The 22,532-nt window shown below is 33.8% G+C and overlaps 4 protein-coding genes and 1 pseudogene across 7 annotated transcripts; 3 read left to right on the top strand and 2 right to left on the bottom strand.

Annotated features, from left to right (window-relative positions):
• Positions 1-6,742: 6,742 nt before the first annotated feature.
• Positions 6,743-9,821, bottom strand: LOC110654145 (uncharacterized). Of its 4 annotated transcripts, none has more exons than XM_021810041.2 (4): positions 9,670-9,821; positions 9,416-9,496; positions 8,643-9,091; positions 6,743-8,040 (listed from the first exon to the last, which is right to left on the bottom strand). In XM_021810041.2, exons 2-4 carry the CDS (start codon positions 9,472-9,474, stop codon positions 6,914-6,916), a joined length of 1,635 nt encoding a protein of 544 aa, XP_021665733.2. In that variant the 5' UTR covers positions 9,475-9,496; positions 9,670-9,821; the 3' UTR covers positions 6,743-6,913. The 4 variants fall into 4 exon arrangements, with proteins under 4 accessions (XP_021665733.2, XP_021665734.2, XP_021665735.2 ...); XM_021810042.2 differs by having other exon boundaries at positions 8,643-9,085; XM_021810043.2 differs by having other exon boundaries at positions 9,428-9,496.
• A 1,262-nt stretch (positions 9,822-11,083) lies between these two features.
• LOC110654144 (glyoxylase I 4) lies at positions 11,084-12,751 on the top strand. The gene is made up of 4 exons (XM_021810040.2): positions 11,084-11,243; positions 11,320-11,550; positions 12,303-12,378; positions 12,489-12,751. Exons 1-4 carry the CDS (start codon positions 11,160-11,162, stop codon positions 12,521-12,523), a joined length of 426 nt encoding a protein of 141 aa, XP_021665732.2. The 5' UTR covers positions 11,084-11,159; the 3' UTR covers positions 12,524-12,751.
• An 893-nt stretch (positions 12,752-13,644) lies between these two features.
• Positions 13,645-15,697, bottom strand: LOC110654110 (UDP-glycosyltransferase 89B2-like). Its single transcript, XM_021809995.2, has one exon. It carries the CDS (start codon positions 15,129-15,131, stop codon positions 13,731-13,733), a length of 1,401 nt encoding a protein of 466 aa, XP_021665687.2. The 5' UTR covers positions 15,132-15,697; the 3' UTR covers positions 13,645-13,730.
• Positions 15,698-16,981: 1,284 nt separating this feature from the next.
• Positions 16,982-18,198, top strand: LOC110654104 (late embryogenesis abundant protein D-34-like; annotated as a pseudogene).
• Positions 18,199-20,969: 2,771 nt separating this feature from the next.
• LOC110654103 (transcription repressor OFP11) lies at positions 20,970-21,900 on the top strand. Its single transcript, XM_021809986.2, has one exon. It carries the CDS (start codon positions 21,047-21,049, stop codon positions 21,713-21,715), a length of 669 nt encoding a protein of 222 aa, XP_021665678.2. The 5' UTR covers positions 20,970-21,046; the 3' UTR covers positions 21,716-21,900.
• Positions 21,901-22,532: the final 632 nt, after the last annotated feature.

Here is a 22,532-nt window from a genome sequence, read left to right as displayed (position 1 = left end):
TGACTGTAATTTCCTGAGTTCCTTTCTAACTTCATATTGTTCAAAACAATAGTATAATCTAATTATAATAGTGTTAAGAGTAATAAATTAGCAAAGATAAATCACAGAAGGCCAGTGGATAGAGAAAGTGCATAATAAAAATTTGGATAGTTGATTGCAGATGCAACATAATCTAAATGCCAATGGAAGTACTAGCTAGAGTGATCAAATGACTAAATCTGAGTAGCACAGATATGTGATAACCTGGTAAAGACTCTGAAAGATACAGTTAGCAAGTACAACTGTCATGTTAGGAAAAAGAATGGAATCAGGGATAGAATAGTCAAGTTCTATTTTGGGTAAGATAAAGGAAATAAATGAAAGGATAACCTGAAGGGCGCAGAATAAAAGGAACAAAGTTAAGATATAGGATAGACTAAGTATTATTCTTGGTAAGGTGAATAACAAGGATGGAGAACCCAAAATGGGGCCACATTAGTGAGAATAGTGATGGAGGTATGGAATCTAGAAATGTGATACTCATAGCATGATGTAGCTGAGGTAGTGCCAAGGGCTAAAATATAGAGCTTAGAGTTGCATGATTGGATCATACTCTATCTATTCCCTATTCCTAAAGTGAAGTGGATAGCAATGGGGCAAGATTCCTTTAACTTGTTAACAGTATCAAGAAGATTAGGCGAGGAATATAATAATAATGAGCAAAAGCTAGAAGGTGTGTAATGGTATTATGAACTATCTAATCAAGTAGAGAAAAGAAGTTAGTAAGTAGTAAGTTGAATAAAAATCAATATAATAAATCAAATAGGTATAATGAGAGGAAAGAATGATAGATAATGACACATAGGCTTTAGGTTAAACTTTAAAGATAGTGAGAAGGCAGTTAGAGGTTCATTATGAGTATCAGGCAAACGTCTTTAGTGTGATCAACAGAATCACTTTGCAGTGAAGCAATAATGATAGAATAACAGTAGGGGTAGAACGAAAAGTGACAAGTATAGGTGGTTATAAATCACTAAAAAGTTCAAGGAACAAATTAATGACCATGGGTAAGGGTAGAATTAGTGCTGAAAGAATCTATTAGTGAGAGAAATCTTTCAGGATTCAACAAAAGTTAAGAGCACAATATAAATGATGATAGGTATGAATCATAGATCGAGTATAAGTAAAGTTAATAAATTATAAAATATTATGTCATGAAGGACAATGGTACGGTAAAGGGTTCATGCAGATGATACCTTATAGGTAGAGCATAATTGTGCTAGGAGATGATGAAATTTGAAGAGAAAGACCAAGAAACATAGGTTCAACTTTATTATATGGACAATCGGGCGTAGTTGACTATAAGAGGATATTTTTCTTTCTCTTCAAGTTTAGCTCGTGCTTTTGGTTCTAGAGGGTTATATAAGGAACAGAAACTGAGTCAAGGAGAATGAACTAAGTATCTAGTTAGGAATTGTGGCAGAACATGCATTTACCACTACCTCGTTAGTGCAGGTGGAACCTATAGGCTCAAGGATTGTAGGGAATAATAATATTTTAATAGTCATGTTAGAAAGGAGGTACATGGAGAATCATCTATGGTGAATGTCCTGATGGGAACAAATTGTAGAGTTAAAATTCTAGAAGTAATGGAGTTAGCAATTAAGTTAAGATTAAAAAGTAAAAAGGGTACAATTAATGTTAATGGGATGAATATCGTCAAGGGAAAGGCATAAGGCAAGGAAAGACAAAGAGGAATAGTATGAGAGGGACACTAAAGAATGTCTAGGGCAAGTTATGGTAAAATGGTAGGTTAAGGGAGTAATGAAACCTTGATCTAAGTAGTAGTGTGTTAGGATGCGTGTCAGATAGTAAGAAGTTCAAATAGAAGTCAAGGATCTCCCTTTTCAAGGAAGGACGAGGATATGATAAGTCGTGTCGACTGGATAACTCAAGAATGCATAAACTACCACCACGTCAGAGGAGAGACTAGTTCGCTTTTCAATGACGATAAAGGTCGTAAGGGATACATTGGCGTTTGGATGGAACTCTACATAGCTAATGGCCTATGAGATGGGAAGGAATTAGTACAAGGACCTCATTAGTGATGTGAAGTAAATTGGAAGCATGTCGTATCATGAAGTTAAGACGGTGCAAACATTTTGAATATTAAAGGGATCTAGCTAAAGCTTCAAGGACCGACAAAATCAATAATGATCTCGAGTAAGGTATGTGTAAAAATAGTTATTTCAGATGGGCACTTCATGAGACTTGGTAAAGCAAACAGAGTCACATATTTGCCCTATAAATTGGTAATAGAAAGGAACCGAGACTAGTATTGCTACATACCATATTTGAGTGCAGTGGGAGCAATCGTGTGCACTAAAGATATCAGGGAAAGATCAATGAGTACTCAAATATAATGGCTTAGTTTCAGATGGAGGAGTAATGCTCGCACTTGTTCTAATAATCTTCTTTTCTTTATTCTCGATTTATTTGAAAATTCGAGGACGAATTTTTTTTAAGGGGGGAAGATTGTAATAATTCAAATTTTAGAAATATAAATTTTATATTTCTTTATATGGTATTTGAATATTATTTTAATAGTATCTAACTAATTTATAATTTTTTGTAAAAACCCTCATTTATATATTCTTAATATTATTTCTAAATATATTTTATAAATTATTTAATTGTCTAATTTAATTGAAATGATTAGTTTTAAATATTAATATTTAATCAATTAACAAGATATAGCATTATATTATTTCTAACATTGATTTTAAGATTTGATTTAATTGTTAGTAATTTGATTATTATCATTATTATCAATATTGTCGATATTATTTATTTTATATTCTTTATCATTTTAATTTTAATTTATTAAGAGTTTATTATAAATACTAAAAATATTTTAATTATATTTTGATTAGAATTTAATAAAGGTGTTTAATAAATATTATGTATGTAAATGTTAAAAGTATTAGTTTTATATATTATAATATATTATAATATAATTTAATATATATGTTAAAAAAAAAAGAGAAATTTGAGGTGACTTTGCGTGTAGTAGTGGGAGTGACAGTGGAACTCACTTCCACTATTAGATAAAAATAAATAAATAAATAAATTTTTCAAAAACCCCCCACCCTTCTCCAATTTATCTCTCATCTCCTCCCCTCTCTTCTTCTTCGTACTCTATCCAATGATCGGCCGGCGACCTCCCTGGTGGCTACACACTCATCGGCGACGTCACTAGTGGCGGCAGCAGTGGAGAGAGAGAGAGAGAGAGAGAGGTCCTAAACTTTGAACACTCATATCTGGCGATCCCGACGTCCGATTGTAGTGATTCCAGCAGCTATGGACTCCTGATAGAGAGCTCTTTCAGCTGAGACCAGCCTCGCCGAATTTGATGGCCATTTCTGGTGCCGGCGAGGAGTGAGAAAATCGTTTCTTTTTTTGAATTTCCGACCAGATTTTCGACAATCCGGTCGTTGGATTGACGATCTGAGACTACTTATGAACTCAGGAGTAGGAGATAAACATTTTGATGTGACCAGTTCCCGCAGATGTCGCCGACGGCCTGCCACCGTGCGTGGTGGTTCCGATGGTGGCTCCTACGAGCTTTGGGGATGATTCAACTTTCAGAGGCTTTCTCATGAATTTTTTAGAATTTTTGAGACACAGATAAACTTTGGATAAAATTATTTTCATTATTTCTCAGTCTGTGGTGCTTAAATGCAGTGTTTCTTAAGCAGGAAAAATTGGAGAAAAATTCTAAGAGAAATATATGATCAAAGTAAAATTATTTAGAGATGTTCTATGGTATTTGTTAAATTTTTAAGTGATTGTGAAATATTTTTGAAAAATATATATGGGTTTTAGTTAGATTTTTAGCATCTGAGTATATAAGATCATATGAATTTATGGTATTTAAATTTTATATGATTGGTTAAAACTTGAGAATGGAGAGTTGAATATGTGAATGTTGATTTGAGTTGAATTAGAAATATGTTAGCTGTCGAAAACTTATGGAACTGAGTAATAGTCTTAAATAAAAATTCATAAACTATTCGGAGATTATTAGAAAATTGAAATTCCTTTTGCAATAGCCTTTTAATATTGGTAAGGACTACAGGATAAAATTTTAGAATTTTTAGAGCTCGTTTGAGTAATTTTTACAAAAAGGTTAATTTCAGGGATTAAAATATAATTTTTAAGATTGTGATTATTGACTGTTTTGGAGGGTTCAGGAGGGGTCATATAATGTTGATGAGATATGATTATGGAAATTGAGATTTAAAAGTGTTATTTGAATCTTTTTGCAGGTTATATAGGTCATAGGTATAGGGAAAATTCAACCGAATTTTCGATATAAATTAGAATGTGTTTGCCTCTTTAAATTTATTTTTAATTGAATTAGTACTAATAAATTTACAATAAAATTATGTAGGTGATCATGGTCAACCATTTTCCTTCATCCAACCTCTACAGTAGTCTCTGGTGTACAGTGAATAGAATATTGATTTTAATTATAATTTCAATATTATAATATATTCAAGGCATGCCCATGCATCACTTATAAATATATTTATGTAGTTAACTACTAGGCACGTTTTATGTTACATCTTTGGTTGATGAAATGTTTATGGATGTTGTTTCATGGTAATTTGGAGCAGTGTGCGTGTGTTGGCATGCGTGTGGTGTGTGGTATTGGTTATGGACAGGACGGGTAGACGCGGCTGGAGTTTGACTCGCTGGGATCCGATCGTTTATGGATAAGTCATGGTAGGCACAGCTTGAGATGATCTCGCTGGCCCCCGCATTTGATTTATTAAGCGAAAGTCCGGCTTGAGCGATACTAGCTGGCAGAGATTGGATTAAGAGAGCTGTATAAGGGATTAACTCCCATATATGTATTGTTTGAACACTATTGGGTGTGTGAGTGCTCAAAGTTATCTTTTTGTTATTTATGATGTGATTTGTATGAAAACTATGAAAGTGTTACATTCCACTCTTTAGTATGCATTAGCTTTAAATAGCTATAGAAATTATACTTAAAATCAGTAATTTACTTTCTAAGTCGAACGCTCACTCCTGTTCACCCTATTTTTTCAGGCAACGAGAGGAGACTTTTTTTCAGAATAACCCGCTTCTTTCCTCGCAGGTTATCAATAATTACTTAATTGTATTATTACTTTAAATTTGTAATTTAGAACTCCGCATGTACTAGCAATAGTATTGATCTTGTCAGAGACTATATGAATTTATGTTTTTGTATTAATAAATAAAATTTTTTTATGATTTTTAAATAGTTTATAAATGATGTAATAGAGTTGAGCTAGGCTCCTCTAATTTTAGTTTCTGATAATTATTGGATTAAGTTTGCCAAAATAAAATTATAATAGTTTAATTTAAATTATTTTATATGCATGTTAGGCCAAAATTGTGGACATTGTTATTGGTTTGGAAACAGTAAGACTTACTACAGGCCTCGGAGGTTTTATGCAGATTCAGGTCCTAGTGCTAGTCCGGCCCATAGGTTGAATCGTGACACTTTATAATAATAAAAATAAAATTGATTTTTTATTAGAAAATATTATTATTAAATATTTCTCAATTAAAAATAAATTTAAATTAGTCAATATAAAATTTGATTTAATTATTAATTAAAATCAGTTACCCAATTAAAAGAGTTAAATTAAATAAATAATTAATACAACGATTCGATTCAAACAATCCCTAATAAATCAATTAATTAGTTTGTGTCACTCTAATTCCAACCCGTGGAAGAGAGATCGGTAATTTCAACTTTATAAATTGATAATATAGTTTTATTTCAATAGTCTCTTTGCATTTTTCTTCTCTTATCATATCCATTTAATCCTCATAATTTTATTTTCTTATCAATAATAAATACTTGATAAATTTTGAGTGCCTTTGTCCTGTTTTTACTAAATTTTTTTCCCTATTATATCTCATTATTACTTTATATATATATATATATATATATATATATATATATATATATATATTAAATGACAATTATTACAAACAATCATTGTTAAAATATCATATTATTAAAATCATTTTAAAATTATAAAATTTTAAATTCAAATTATGATTTAAAAAAAAATCCATATATTATTATTATAATAGTAATATTCACACAACCAACTGATTAATTAAATTCACGTTGAATATAAAAAGGATTAGGTTTAAAATAAAAATTTACGCCAACATTAAATTTTTTTAACAAAAATATAAATTATAATTTAAATACACAAAAACTTTTATTTTATAAAGTTCAAACTCATTACTCGTATGAAAATGAGTTTAATAATTATTATATTAAATATCTACATACTTCAATTAATTTTACACAAAACTCATAAGAAAATGAGTATGAGCTTTGCGTATTTAATCATTAATATTTGTTGGATGCAGCTATAAAATGTTCAAACTCATTACTCATATAAAAGTGAATTTAATAATTATTACATTAAATATTTATATCTAAATTTGTGCACTCATTATACATACTTTAATTAATTTTACACAAAACTCATTATAAATATTTAATCTAACAATTATAAAACTTGTTCTCAAATAAGATTAAACTTATATTAGATGCATCTTATTTTACTATTAGGAGGGATTAATTCATTTTCTAAGAAGCAAGTACTAAAAGTAAAATTTAACAAATATTAGAAGGGCAAGGTGTTTAGAAATTTATCCTTTAATAAAAATTTGCAAGGAAGAATTAACTAAAAGGGACCCAATTAAATTATCAATGTTCCATCCAAGGAATATAAGTTGTAATATCATAACAAACGATATGAAATCCAACCATGCAACAGAAAGTATTGCCATAAACATGAAAGCATAATTCTAAAGACTGTTAAAAAAAAAAAAAGGGATCTAAAGACATTGCTTAAAGAGAAAAACCTTGCAGAGGGGCAAATTTTGCCAGAATTTCTGATTCACGCTTTAATGCATTTTTCTTTTTCAGCTCCAATTCTGGCAATCTGGAGTTGGCCAGCTGAATCTCATTCACTACTTTGGGAATAGCATTTGCCACCATCTTCTGAGCATAAGTCACCTCAACCTTTGCTTCCTTGTTTGTCTCAATTGCATTAGTAAGCTCAGCTCGCCTGGATTGAAGTAGAGCAATTTGATTGTCAATTTCTTGCACAGTCAATAAATTTGAATCCACCTGCGATTGTAGCTGGTCTGTTTTTTCCTTCAATTCATTATACTCGTTCTTCAGAGAAGCAACCTTGGCCTTTTTACCCTCAAGGGTGGCAAAGAATTCCTCAACCTGCTCTATTAATTCTCTACTCTCAAGGAAGACCTCGCTGAATGATGAAATTTCCTCAATCAACTTCAATTTAACAAGTTGTTCAGCATTCAAGGTAGGATCCTTTTGAACTTTGGATGCCAGAGTTGTAAGTTCGGAAATGCTGTTGGATGAGACCAATGAAGGAAAATCCATGACAAGAAGAGAAGAAAGCTTACTTCGAGCTTCTGCCAATTCATTTTGTGCTGTATAAGAATCCATGCTTGCAGAAGATAGTCCTTGGGTTTCAGAAACAGGCTGGGTAAGAATGTCTTCCAAAGAGTTGAGATAGTTATCAAAATCCTCTGGAATTGGTTCAACTATTGATTCCTCTGTGCTAAATACACCACCTTCATCATTGGGGACAGCTTGTCTAGAAGAATGCCTAGTTTTCCGCTTACCTGTGGATGATAAAGTAGCTCCATTCTGTCTTGTTTGCCTAGAAGTGGGTGTAGCTCGGCTCTGTTTTGTTCGTTTAGGAGTGGGCGATAATTTACTTTTTGTTTGTCTAGGCGTTGAGGATGTTTTGGCTCCGCTCTTTTTTGTTCGCTTAGGAATGGGAGATGATGTTGCTCCATTCTGTTTTGCTTGTTTGGGTGTAGATACTGTACTCCTCCTCCTTTTTCCCCAGCCTGAATCAAAGTTTTCTTCTTTCTTTTCTTCTTGACCTGCAACTTTTTCATCCTGCTGAGGGTTCTCCAAAGTAGAGATGGCAGGTTCCTCTGTATCATATATAAGAATACTCGAGTTAAATAAATAACGTTAATGGGAAAACACATTTAAACAAAGCACATATAAACATACAAAAGCCTCGATCCACAGCAAGAGCTTCTCTCCCTCCCTCTCAGAAGCATAAGAAGAGCTATGAAATGGAAGCCCTTCTTTAGTTTCATAGAAGAGGTGAACAAAGTTTTCAGAAGGTTCAGAATGATTTCAGACACCTTTTGAGACAATGATTAGAATTGTCAAAGAAAAAAATAGAAAACAAAAGAGAACGCCAGTATGACTGTATCAGAAAGTTCGTCTCTCTTCTTTAAAATCAAGATATCATGCGCCTTCCATTCCCCTCCCATTAATTTGTAGCGGAAAAAGAAAATAAAAGCAACTAAAGATTGAAATGTCATGGTAAAAGTTCCAAGGAGTTTATTTTGCAATTTTTTTGCCCCCCATCAAGACAAAACACAACGGAAAGAGACTGATCAAATGGCATGCAAGCAAGTATGCTAACAGCCAGCAGCTGCACAATCTAAGCTAAGACCAAGATGGCAAGCTCTAAATAGAAATATTAGTGAATAAAGTTAAAGAGTAAAAAACTTGAGCATACCTTTTGCTGGAGGTTGAATTTTGACAGGGATCTTCCAAGCAAAGGATGCAAAAAATGCATCAATATTAGAACCGGGGAATTCTGATTGAATATAATTCGCAATTGCAGCCTTGCTGGCAAAAGACTGTTTCCCAAGTCGTTTTGGAAGATACAGAAATCTATCTTGGAAGTAGCCAGAAGAGTTAAACCTCCTTCCTACTCTCCAAGTCCAAACATCACCAGGATATGGCCAATCAATAGGAGCATACGGTAAACCTTCACCAGAATCACCAGGTAGAACTGGCCAAAGCAAGTTATTATCCTCCACCTGATGCGCGCCGGCATCACTTTCATTAGGGACATCACTCTGCACAAATTGATCACTCTGCACAAATTGGCCATCATGAGGAAATTCCTCATTCTGTTGACCACTTATTGAGAGAGGTGAGACATAGCCACTGTGACTGAAACTTCAAACAGAATACAACAATCAAATAATGGAAGTAAATGACCGGATCAAGACTAGTTCCAGGATATACAAAACATTATTATCTTGCAAAGCAGTTTTACATATATAACATCATTTAAACATTCCCTACAGTTCTGTATCATCCACATTCCAGAATTAAAGCAGGTTCAATATACACATAAAATCCAATCTAACAAGTTAATCACATACTGGGTTTCATTCTACTCCGACAAAAGATTTGTTTTTTATGCAATAATATCAAAAAGGACTAATTAATCTCAGGAGAGAGGCGTCAGAGCGATAACAAAAAAGAAATAATAAATACTCTGGAGCATACTCCTCAACTTGATCTGAAGGCAAGGGAAAGGGGTTGGTGTCAGACATCACGAAACAAAAATCCCTTTACCTGCAAAAGAAAATTATCATAAAAAAAAGAGGGATTTGGAAAATGAAACCACAATTATGAACTGAAGAGTGATAAATGATCGGAGAATATGAAAATTGAGGGCAGTGAAAGTGAAATCAAGATCATGAAGAAAATATTAAATAAGAAAAGGAAATAAAATAAAATAAACTCACAGATTCTTTGAGTGAACCGACCACTGTAATTGAGAAGATATGAATACCCAGTGAAGCTAGAAAAGTAGCCAGGTAATGGAGAACCGATAAGGACGAGAACGCCGGATGCCTAGAAATGGACAATGGGAACGTGAAATATCGGTCTTGCCCTTCGCGCGTGGATCTCCCTGCAGCTGAAGAAAGGTCCATTTGGTGTTCTTACATCTTACCTGGTCTTACTCTCACGTGCTCATCGACACGTGCTTTGCACTATGATGCCAAATAGAGCCAAAAACTAAAGTGTATTAATATATCTATGCATCAAGAAATTTTATTTATTATAAAAAATTAAGAAAATAAATTTTATTTTACAGTAAATTTTTATTATGAGATTTTTTGTATATTAATTTTCTAATGAATTTTTTTTATAGTTCACAATGATTTTTTTTTTCACAATTAAATTTTTAAGATACAATTTAAATTGATCCTAATGTCTTATTCAGCCAAATTTAAATTTTATGGTCAAATTATAACATATTTTTTCTTTTATTTAATTTAACCTATTTTTTAAAAATAAAATGAAAAAATAATTTTTTATTTCACAGAATGAAAAATATTTTTGCAAAAGCAATATATATATAAAAGATGATAAATAAAATATTATCCAAAAAATAAATTATTTGAATTTAAATTTATTAAATACACATGTTATTTTAATTTATCCATTTCTAAATCTAAATATAATATACTCTTTATTACTCATATTAATCTCAAATTCCATCATTATTATTTGCATGTTTACGAAACATGCAAACTATTTTTCTTAATTTAATCAAGAAAAAAACAAATATGTTGGATTTGATGATGTTGAATATTAGATTTTTTTTTATTAAAGAAAATTTTAAAAAAATTAAAAAATTGTAATATGATAATTTTTTAAGTAGTTTTTGTAATTTAAGTGACGTATTTATATATATATATATAATAAATTATATTTACTTGTTTTTTTATTATGATTAAATAGATTTAAAAAATTATGATTAAATAGAAATATTTTTTTCTATTTACTAATAACTTAAATAAGACATAATATATAAAAAAATTTCTTATTTAATAAAAAAGAATTAGTTGTAAATGTTTTTAAAATATTAAAAATTTTACCATAATCAGCATATGCAAAATATAATAATTTTAGAATTTAAGTAAATGTATTTAAAATATTAAAATTTTACTATAATCAACATATACAAAATATAATATTTTTAGAATTTAAGTAAATGTATTTAAAATATTAAAAATTTTACTATAATCAATATATATAAAATATAATAATTTTAGAAATTAAATAAATTTGAGAATCAGAATTTAAAAATGGAGGACTAAAAAATATATTAAAAAAAAGGGGGAAAAATAAAGGCTTGATTAAAATTCATTTCTCCTGCTAAAGGCCCTACCCAGCGTGAACACTATATAAGGCCACGAAGCTCGAAAGGGTCACTTTACCCTGGCAAATGGCAGTAGCAAAAGGAGCTTCCCTCAACCATGTCTCCAGAGAATCCTCCGATGTTAGACGCCTCGCCAACTTCTACAAAGAGGTCCTTAATTCCTAACTTTTGTTTTCTTTGAATCTCTGTCTTTCATTTCTTTTTAGCTGACTTTGGGTGTTTATAGATCTTTGGTTTTGAGGAGATAGAGAGTCCAAATTTCGGGGAGTTCAAGGTGATATGGCTGAATCTCCCTCAAGCTTTCTCTCTCCACCTAATTGAGAGAAGCCCCACCACGAAGCTTCCAGAAGGGCCCTACAGCGCTGCCTCACCGGTTCTTGATCCCAGTCATCTCCCCAGAGGCCATCATATCTGCTTCTCCGTTTCCAATTTCGATTCCTTCGTCCAAACTCTCAAGGTCCACTCTAATATTTTGATGAATTAATCCATGAAATTGGTATTATATCGTTTGTGTAAATGATAATAGAAATGAAATCTTGAAATTTAATTGATAAAACAATATTAAATTTAGCTGCCTTATAGCCAAGAATAGTAGTAAGTTTTGAATCACGAGATGGGAAACTTATGAAGTTGATTACTTAGAGCATGTTCGATTGGTTTTGAAAATGAAAATAGATGTCAAGATTTCAAGAATCCTATTTCCAAATTCGTAGTTTTTTTATGGGCAACTAATTGAAGTTTATTTTTGAAAAAATTAAATAAAATTTAGCGATAATCTCAAGAATATACGTACTTAAAAGTATATGCCATTTATTTTTTCCAACATAAACTCAGTTTATTTAAATATAAGTTATTATAAAAAATTTGGATTTTTCATCAACCAAACGAAAACAAAAATGGAATCTTATTCCAAGAATTGCAACCATTCCCAATTCCAGAGCAAGCTAAACGCGGCCCTAATGATCTACAAAACCTAGCTAGTAGTTGTAGGCTTGTAGCTTGCATAAAGAAGGGGCATTTCAGGTGCTTTGAGATTGCGTTCTGTGTAGAAGTTTGAACGTTCGAAGCATTTTGCTGTCTTTTACTAGCAAATAACAGTTATGGATAAGTTTTTTTTTTTTTTTTTCCTTTTACAATTTTGTTCAGATTGAAGTATTTGATTTTTTAAATCCATTTCATAAAGTGGCTAAACTGAAATGTGAAATTCAGGATAAGGGAATTGAAACTTTCCAAAGGTCTGTTCCTGGTCGTCCAATTAGGCAGGTCTTCTTCTTTGATCCGGATGGTAAGCTTTTGTGACTAGAATTTCTTAGCTTCCCAGTTTAGATGTTTAGTTTAAAGGTCAATGGTGTAGATCAAGACTCTTGAGCTTCATCTTTATGTGTAATTCTGCAGGTAATGGATTAGAAGTTGCAAGTCGTGATGAATAGAGTTGCACTCCACAGGCACAAGTGTGTTGAACATTTAGCTATTGTTAAGAGGGAATATAAATAAACAATGACAAGAACTTGCACTAAGATTCGCTCACATATATATATATTTATGGTAGTTCCTTCATGCCCCTTATGATCATGATCTGATCCTTATTGTACTAAGTTTTTCTTCCTTTTAGTCATTGATTGGCATATGATTATGGTTAATATTTGGCTTTGGCTTAAGGACTGCAGTTTGTCGTGTGCATCTACATGAATAGGGTAAGTTGAATAGCTATTCTTCACCTCATGGAATGGTATTTCATGTTTAAAGTTAAACTAAATTTAAGAATATATATATATATATATATATATATATATATATATATATTTTAATTCATTTGGCTTTAATTAGAATTTGAATTCAAAACTTTGGAGATAACTCTAATAATTAATGTCATCGACTCAAAACTTATTAGTAAATCTATGTGCAACTTTTGTTATTGAAAATTTCCAGCAAGGCTTCAAATTATGAAATGTTCTGCTTCTTGTTACTGTTTGTATGAAGCAGAAATGGAATACATGTAATAGAATTCTTGAATGGGAGCGCATCTTCATGTTGTTAATGCGACAAGGGCAATAACCCAACAGTAAAACGATTGAGCTTTCATTAGGATTAAATCATATTGCTCATATTCAGGTTCTACCTCTAATAGACAGCAGGTGAAAAATCCATCAATGGTTGGATATGAATCGCTCGAAAGAGTTCCCTAAACCTTCTCAAACGAGGAAGGCTGTAACCATAGCCTCAATTCGACAATTATGGTACCTTTTGTCACTTTGCTTCAGGCTCCAGTACAACCGTATGGTTCACCAACACATGCAAACTCTTTAAAGAACTTCCATCGTCCTTAAAATTGCCAAGCATTGCTCTACTCGGCTGCTTAGTTCGCTTCCTTAGCCCTATCGCGTCAATAATTGTATTTTACATTGGAATATAAATCTTTATAACTTTGTTTTTACAATAATTATATGATCACTTATTAAAAGCTAGCATTACCTCATTAATTTTGGAGAGATTTAACTCGATGATATTAAATTCGTCTCAAGTATCGAGACCGTTAGACATGGAGTCTCACTTAAAATGAAATGAATTAATATAAAAATTAATCCAGAGAATATATATGCATTGACCTCCTATGAATCTCTAGTTTTCTAGTAGTTCTTATGCGACTAGATGGTTCACCAAACTCTCAAAATCTTTCACGGAACACCCACCTTTAATAGCATCAAATGCAGCCCAACTAAGTTGCTCAGCTCGACCTCTTTCAACTGGGTTCTTACTCACCGATTGCACTAGCATTTGCGCCAACTTTTCGGAGTTAGGCACAGTATTAGCACCGTCACACACCCTTATACCCACCTTCAAAACATCAACTAATAAAGTAGCATTGGTAAATTGGTCAGCTCCCATGGGCCAAGCCAGCATTGGTACTCCAGCTACTATCCCTTCGAGGATCGAGTTCCAACCACAGTGAGTCAAGAATGCACCAATAGCTCGGTGACTCAGAATCAAAACTTGTGAGACCCATCCCCTTATTATAAGTCCCCTCCCAACGACGCTGTTTTCAAATCCTAATGGAATCTTGCCATACCCTCCTCCATCGTGCGCCCTTGTGGGTTCCTTCAAACACCATATGAAGTGGATCCCACTCTTTTCCAATCCTGAAGCAAGCTCTTCCATCTGATGATTTGTCAACACAGTTTGACTCCCAAAACAGATATAAACCACACTGTGATCCTTACACGTGTCAAGAAAAGTCATTACACCTTCTACAGAAACAGGGGTAGGCCCAACTCTCACTTTAGTCTTAGGTGCATCATATTTAGGAGGAAGTAAAGGTCCTACTGCCCACACACGATCATGACCCAACTCCTTCCTCAAATGATCCAAATAAACGCATTCCAACTCAGTGAATGAGTTGAAAACAAGACCCCAACTCGCTATATCAGCTTGAAACCCATCCTTGATAAATTGCGAAAGTGGATCCCCTGCAATGTATCTCCGGTACATAGGAGAAACCTGACACAATGGGAATGTTGGACAATTCGGAATCTTCGAAAAGAAGATCAACTGGTGATCATTCTGGTCTACCTTAGGCATATCGCGCCACAGGGAATAAATAACGGATAACGCCATGGCACCTGAAGGTGAGAACACGATACGGCGGATGTTGAGCCGACAGGCCAGGTGCTGGGTCCATCCAAGGAACATATCAGATATTATTGCTGAGGGCGGAGAAGGGTGAGATTTGAACCAGTTGAGCAAGGGTTCATAGAGTTCACCCAGAGCTTGCATTATGAAAGGAACATAGTTTGCAGGCAAGTCCTTGGCGTTCTCCAACCCAGGTGGGATTGAAGGGTGTGGAGGGAAAGGAAGGACTAGAGTTTTGATTGATGGGTGTGTGGAGAGGATAGGGTGTAAGAGAGGGAGGTTTTTTGGGGTGACCAAGATGGTAATGGTTAGGCCAGTGGTGGCTAACTGGTTGGTTAGGTCTAATATGGGTATCATGTGTCCTTGAGCTGGATAAGGGAAGACCAAAATGTGTGTTCCAGTACTGCCCATGGCCCGACTTAGGTTTTGGACCTGAGCAGATACTAAATTAAAAAGAGGCTAAAATAGTAGCAAGGGTAACCTTTTATGCGGAGCACCAAAAATTTAACGATGGATGAAATGCGGACTTTTCTGTATATCTATATCAAGTTGATGAGGAGGCCCGAAGAAATTTGGAGAAGATGGTATAGCTAGTTAGGGTAACATCGGACCTGGTTTTATATTATTGGTCTGTTGGCACATTAATGCATGGCTCTTTTACTGGAAATTTAACTTGCGTGGTTGGGAACATAGGCATGGTGCGAAACTGAGAATTGTGCAAACTGTCAATCAATTACAGGGAAAAATGCCTAAATCATCAATAATGAGAGAAAATGAAAAGAGTTTGAGACTGGCTTGAAGCTAAATGTGTGCTTGACCCATTTGCTATTTGTATATGAGGAAAACGGTAGCCTTTCTTCACCTTCCGGTGCAGAGAAATGGTTGACTGAACATGAATAGACATCTATTCTTATGGTTGGCCAAGAGTTGTCATCCTTCTCCGTCCATCAGCAGCGAGACAATCAAGGATGACACTTAAAAATCCTCAAGTGACATATAGCAAAAGCATGATCGGCTATGAATCCCTTTATTTTTCAATTTAAATTTTTTTAATGCAATTATTCCTTTCTTAATATAACATTATAAAATTTGAAATTAGTAATATATTCTCACCTAATCTATAAATACTTAATGTATATTAATTTTTATGTACATTAAATATATATAATTTTAAAAAAATATATTTATACTAAGTGTACATATAAACTTAACATAAAAATGCTAAATAAAATAAAATAAATAAATCCATTTAAAATTATGATACATCACACTTATTTTTTAAAAAAATTGAATTAATTTATGTGTTGGAAAAGAATTTCCTATTTTCATTTGCATATTGGCTTTATGAGATTTTGAATTTAATTCTCAACTAAAATATTATTTAATTTACTTATTTTTAATTTTTAGCTTGTATTATACATTTTAATTTATAAGTTAATTTATAAATAAATAAATAAATGTTTAATAACCACTTAAAAATTATTTTAAAGTAATTTAATTATTTAAATAATAAGTATTTAAAAGTAACTTAGGTTAAAATGACAAAAAGTACATATAGTTTTTTTAAGTAGTTCTTGAATATATACACCTATTAAATTTGAAATTGACATATTATTTATAATCATAATGATTTAAACTATGGTAAAACTTGTATATAAATTTTTTTATTAATTTCTCTAATTAAATATTATTTAGTGATAATAGTACTTGTATTATATCACATAATAATATTTTATATTAAATTTACCGGTTTGTTCTCCTTCTCTAAATAATAAGGAAACTTATTTCAATTTGAAGCAAAATAAAAAATGATATCAAATTATTAAATTTATTTTATGGACAAATATTAATCTGAAAATTTAAATAATTCTTAAGAAATATAAGGATCAACCTGATATTTTTCATTTTAAAAATTTATCCCTAGAAAATCAGTGATCGTTTGTGGCAGATTAAATACCCAAAATAAAATACCCTTTAAAATACTGTGTGCGAGTGTCAATTGAAGGTCATTATAAAAAAAAAAAAAAAAAAAAATTGCCGTTAGCCTAGCTAGTTGCCACCTGTTACGTTCGTTGCCAATTGTCGCAAGATTTCCATGCTACAACACCCGCGTCTGCTTTGTTGACACCTCAGCCAAAATTTCGCCACGTTTACCATTACAAGCCAAAGTATTTCCTGCGGTTAACACGTTTCACCTGAAATGCCACGCTTCATTATCTGTTCCATTTACATGCGACGTCATACCTATTAATATCATTTCTCCTTCTCTAGATTCTTGAATCCCACCCAGAATCATCCTTTCAAGTCTTGAACTCTTAAACACAAGTCAAGAAAAGGAAAGCATTAGTGTATCATAGTCCTAAAGATGAGCCAGGGACAGCCACAGAGGCCCCAGCAAAGCGGGCTAGACCAGCCACAGGGCCAACAAGGTGGACCAGGTGAGCGTAGCAGGCTAGGGCAAGATCCAATTAAATATGGTGATGTTTTCAACGTCTTTGGAGGCCTTGCAAACAAGATAGCACCGGAAGATGCTAATATGATGCAGACCGCAGAAACGATGGTGTTTGGACAGACCCAGAAGGGTGGAGCAGCTGCTTCCATGCAAGCTGCCGGAACCCAGAACGAGCGATACTGACTGGTTGGTCACCACGACGCCACAGATGCTGCTCGTGAACTAGGCGTTTCTGTCACCGAGACTGACCTCCCGGGAGCCCGCATAATCACTGAAAGAGTTGCTGGGCAGGTCTCTCTTTCGCTCTGCTAATTGACTGGGTACTCTTTGGGATTTTGGATTAATATATGTATCTTGTCTTGATGATTATTTTAGGTTGTTGGGCAATATGTAGAACCCACTCCAGTGGCAGGCATGACAGCTGGGACCGTCCAGAACGCAATTACAATAGGAGAAGCACTGGAAGCCACAGGGCAAATAGCTGGTAACAAGCCGGTAGAGCAGAGCGATGCTGCGGCAATTCAGGCAGCAGAGGTGAGAGCAACTGGCAGCAATGTTATTGTTCCAGGTGGGCTCGCAGCCACAGCTCAATCTGCCGCATCTCACAATGCTGCAACAAACCGCACCGATGACAAGATTAAACTCACCGACGTTTCTGACGGTAAGTGGATCTTGTTGTATAATGTTAGACACTTGAAAGGTGTGACAGTGTCGATTTCGTGACCATATACCTGTGGGTGTAGGATGCAACATCAAAGTTGCCCGCGGATAAGGTGGTGACAAGAGCTGATGCTGAAGGGGTGGTGAGTGCGGAGCTGAGGAGCAACCCCAATCTGACAACGTATCCTGGTGGTGTTGCGTAGTCATTGACTGCAGCTGCTAGGCTTAATGAAAATGTTAGCGTGTGATAAAACTAGAAATAGTTTGAGATTAATGTTTGTATACGACAGCTCGCTTCTTTTGTTTGGAAATGGTGCCCTTATTTTAACAAACGACCTATAGCAAGTTGTTATACCTTTTTTTTAATCTGTTGCACTCTGGAATTCTTATATCTTAATGAACGAGCTACTAGGCTTAATGATAATCAAAGAAACTCGATCTGATTGGAATTAAGCTCTGGTGGGATATACATTGGAGTGGATTTTCTATATCTTTTTTAAATGAGAGATGGGCGCACTGGAGCATTGTATAATTTTTCCTCATCACAGTGTCATTATTTTCTCGACTTATTTGGTTTGTTCTTTTCCCTCGAAAAGGGAGGATGGGCAAATGAATAATGATCCCTTCCCCTATTAAATGTCATGTCGCATATTGAGAGGAGAGACTATTGATGTCTACATTTCTTAACTGTGCTCGACAGTGGCATTTAAAGGCCCATGGATTTGGAAATGGGCAGGTCCACTAACGGACTTTAATGGGTTCCTTATCAAAGTCTAAAATGAATTAATTATTGTCAATGTCTTTTGGGCTCGAAAAAGCCCATGATTGATATTTCACTAGTCAAAGCATGATTTTAGAATTGGGTTGGGATGAAGCCAGGTTTCCGCCTAGGCCATATGATAGGCATACTCCCGGGGGGAATCAAATAGTGCCATACATGGACAAATATCAAAGGCCAACAAAACCAAAGACTAGCTTTTACATTTTGAACAAGACAACATCTTAAAAAAAATGAATCGAGGTCACAAGGGAACCTGTAGAAGGACATGGCTGATGCCCCCTCGTGAGCCACTTTTCATCTTACAAGGACAATTATGCACGTAACAAACTTTCATAAGCTACAGAGGGTGACGCTGAAACCCACCCCACCAGAAGTGCCAGACAATTTGGTTTGCGTGTATATTCTGCCACTCACTTCATTGTCTTTCTCTGCTTTTAAAAGATAAGATGCTTGCTTCTTTTGACATAAAAGCTTTTCTGGCAAGTTTTATTTTGTTCCCAAACATAACAAGCAAAATTTACTGTTGAATATATTATCTGGAATTTATTATTTGGTTTTGTAGTGATTGATTATATATTACCTACGGATATTCAAGTACTGAAATCGCCAAGGTCATCGGGAGTGGTGTGAAGTAATGCGACTGAGAATTTTATCAGGACCTGAATTGGGTGGTTACGCATGCGAGGACTTTTGTCATTTCCTATTCACATACTTGAGGGCAAATAAAAACCCTGGTCTGGTTAGGTCAACAGAAGGGGAATTTGAAGGATATCGTCCAATTGACCTGCAGAGCAACTGGGCATGCATAATAATTTCGTGTTTGATTGTGGAATCTGCAATCGAATTTGTGCATGTTAATGCAAGAAAATTGAATGTTTCTTGTTGCTCGGCTTTCATTGCAAGAATACACTATACAATCAGAATTTAAAAAAAAAATTTTTTTTTTTACATATCTAACCATTGAAATTATATGAGTTCAAGTAAGGCCTAATTAATTACACTAAGAAGTTAAATCTTTGTGCAAATTTATAATTTAATTCAAGTCTTTCAATTTTGATAATTGAGACTCAATTTTCGAAATTGATTTATCTAACTCAGTAAATTGATTAACATTAAAATAAAAAAAATTATTAAAAAATTTTAATTTTGATTAAAAAAAAAAAGAGAAGATATGAAAAAATAAAAAAAAAAAGAAATTTTAATCATAGAGTCCATTAAACACATATCCATATATTACAAGATTAAAATCAACTTTTACTATGTTGGTTTGCATTGTTGAAACACTGTTTGCCTAAGCAAGGTAATGTACCTAAAGCTGGTTAATTTATTTTGAACAAACAATGTGTATGTATATATATACATATGATTAATTAATTATTGCATTATCTTCATAAATATTAAGAAAAGTCCTTCCCTTTCCAGTACTCTCCAAGTAGACAGACTCAGCTCCCAAGTACTACCCTCGAATATATTTTTTTCTAACCTTTTATAATTAAATTCTAAAGAAATAAAAGGAGATGGTACGTCGACTGCAAATATATATATAGATATAGGTTCTTATTTTGAGAACTACTACTCAGGACCCATATTTTGAGAGCTACTCTTCTTTGTTCTTGAGCAGAGAATAAGCCTATATTATTGTACATTTCTTGAATACATATGATATCTCTTTAAGCTTTGTTAGAAGATGTTGTAATAGAATAGTTCATTACATACATGATACTTCATTTACTTGCAATTCTCAGCATAATCGATTAATATTTGGAAACCAAATTAAAAGAAATTCTAATTTAATTTCATCACCAGCCGCTATAAAACTATAAATATGATTTCATTAGAGAATAAAATGGTCAATAATGATGCTAATGAAGTACCTATGTATAAATGTTGTATGACGTAGGACAACCTGAGCATGCATCCCATGGAAAGCACAAGTACCACAAAGAGAAACTCTTTCAGTCTTGGGAAGACATGTGCATGTGGTGCTGTCTGTCTTCTGCAGAATTTATTTTTTTATTTTTTTATTTTTAATCTTTGCACACCATCTCATTGCAATTACCATAAGTTCTTAGTGCCGTAGCAAAGTAATTGAAACTGGAGATGGGCTTCCATGGACAATCCCCAATGGAAAATTTGAAATTACCAGGCTGGTGATAAATTTTGTCAATCAATTTCACCCTAATTTTATAGTAAATTAAAATAAGAATGAGAATGACAATCCCATTTGGTCTTTAATTTTACACAAGTATTCAAAGTATTTAATTTATTTAAATATAAGCTAGAAAATAAACAAAATAAACTTACTCTTCATGCAGTGCTCTCCCACCAAATAAATACCCCACCATCCACCATTAATCCTTTTTAATCTTCATACAGCCAAGGAGAGAAAAAAGTATACCTCTCTTTCAGTTCTCTCTCAACTCTCGAACGAACATGTCTACCATTTTCTGGAAGAACCTGCTCAAATGCTTACCCACCACAACCTCATCCCCAAATCCACTAACCTTACAACAAGAACATGCCCATCTATTACAATCACCCACTAAACCTACCACCACCACCACCACATCATCAATTGTGATCAAGAACTTCAACTCCCTCTATGACCTCTCCTCAGCTTCCACTTCCAAATCCCTCAGTACTCCCTCCACCTATTCCTTCTCCTCTTCTAACTCCGACTCCGACAACGACTCACCCCCTGATTTCGCTGCCATCTTCGCATCCCAACGGTTCTTCTTCTCCTCTCCTGGCCGCTCCAACTCTATAATCGAGCCCCCAGAAACGCTACCGGAAACTCAGTCACCTCTCAGTGGAGTTGTAGCCATTAAAAAGTATTCACCAGATCCTTACACAGATTTTAAACATTCGATGCTAGAAATGATTGAAGCCAGAAAGCTAAAGGACGTGAGGGCTGATTGGGACTGCTTGCATGAGTTGCTTTCTTGTTATCTTACCTTGAATCCTAAGCACACCCACAAGTTTATCATTAGTGCTTTTGCTGATATAATCATTTGCCTATTACCCTCATCTTCGTCAGAATCCGACAACCTCCAGAAGCATGAAGGCCGCCGGCGGCAAAATGTGTCACGTTGGACAGTATAAAATATTTGATTATTGGTAATATCTTTTTCCTTTTTTGTTTTCTGCTGTCAAGAAATGCTAAGAGTAGTTTTCTTTTTATTCCCTTGTTTAATGGAACTACTTTGTCTGTGGTTTCATGCAAGAAGACAAAAGGTTAAATGTAATGTGTTAATTTGGAAACCAAGGAGGCGTGGGTTGTGTTAATGTCTCGATGCGTGTTAAAAAATTTTGTTCATAAGAGACCAAAGTGACAAATGCATATATATGTTTTCTTTGCCCTTAATTAATCTTGTTGGAAATAACAAATCGTTGTCCCAATTGAAGATAAATGTCAAGGATGGTTATATTGGTCATGAATTTGCTGTGGTCCTTGGCAGTATATCATATGCATAGTAAAGGACCTAGCAGTACCTCTGGTTTTTCTTTCTTAGAACATGGTTACTCCAGAGGTAGCTCTTCCTTCAGGATTTCAGGACATTGCTGCTTTCTCTATCAGGTGATGATTGATACAGATCGTGCGCTCCATGTGCTCCTATTCTGAACACACGAATAGTCTTGCATGGAGGTGTGCCAATTGCTATGTACATGAAATGATTCCATTGTACCTTTACAGGAATAGGAGCACCCCAATAAGTCTGAATTTGGAATATATGTTGTCTTGATAATCCCCTGATATCTATTATTGCAATACTTTTACATAGTCATTTGTGCATACGAGATCTTAATAAAGTACCATGAAGAAACATCAGTAATTTGGGTAGATAAATTAGTGAATTCATACTATTATTATTATTATTATTTTTGGAGAAGCAAAATTCAGGAGGATGCAATATTAATA

The sequence above is a fragment of the Hevea brasiliensis genome, chromosome 4 (genome assembly GCF_030052815.1).
Source record: "Hevea brasiliensis isolate MT/VB/25A 57/8 chromosome 4, ASM3005281v1, whole genome shotgun sequence".
Taxonomy (NCBI): Eukaryota; Viridiplantae; Streptophyta; class Magnoliopsida; order Malpighiales; family Euphorbiaceae; genus Hevea; species Hevea brasiliensis.
This window is presented reverse-complemented; position numbering and strand designations above follow the sequence as displayed.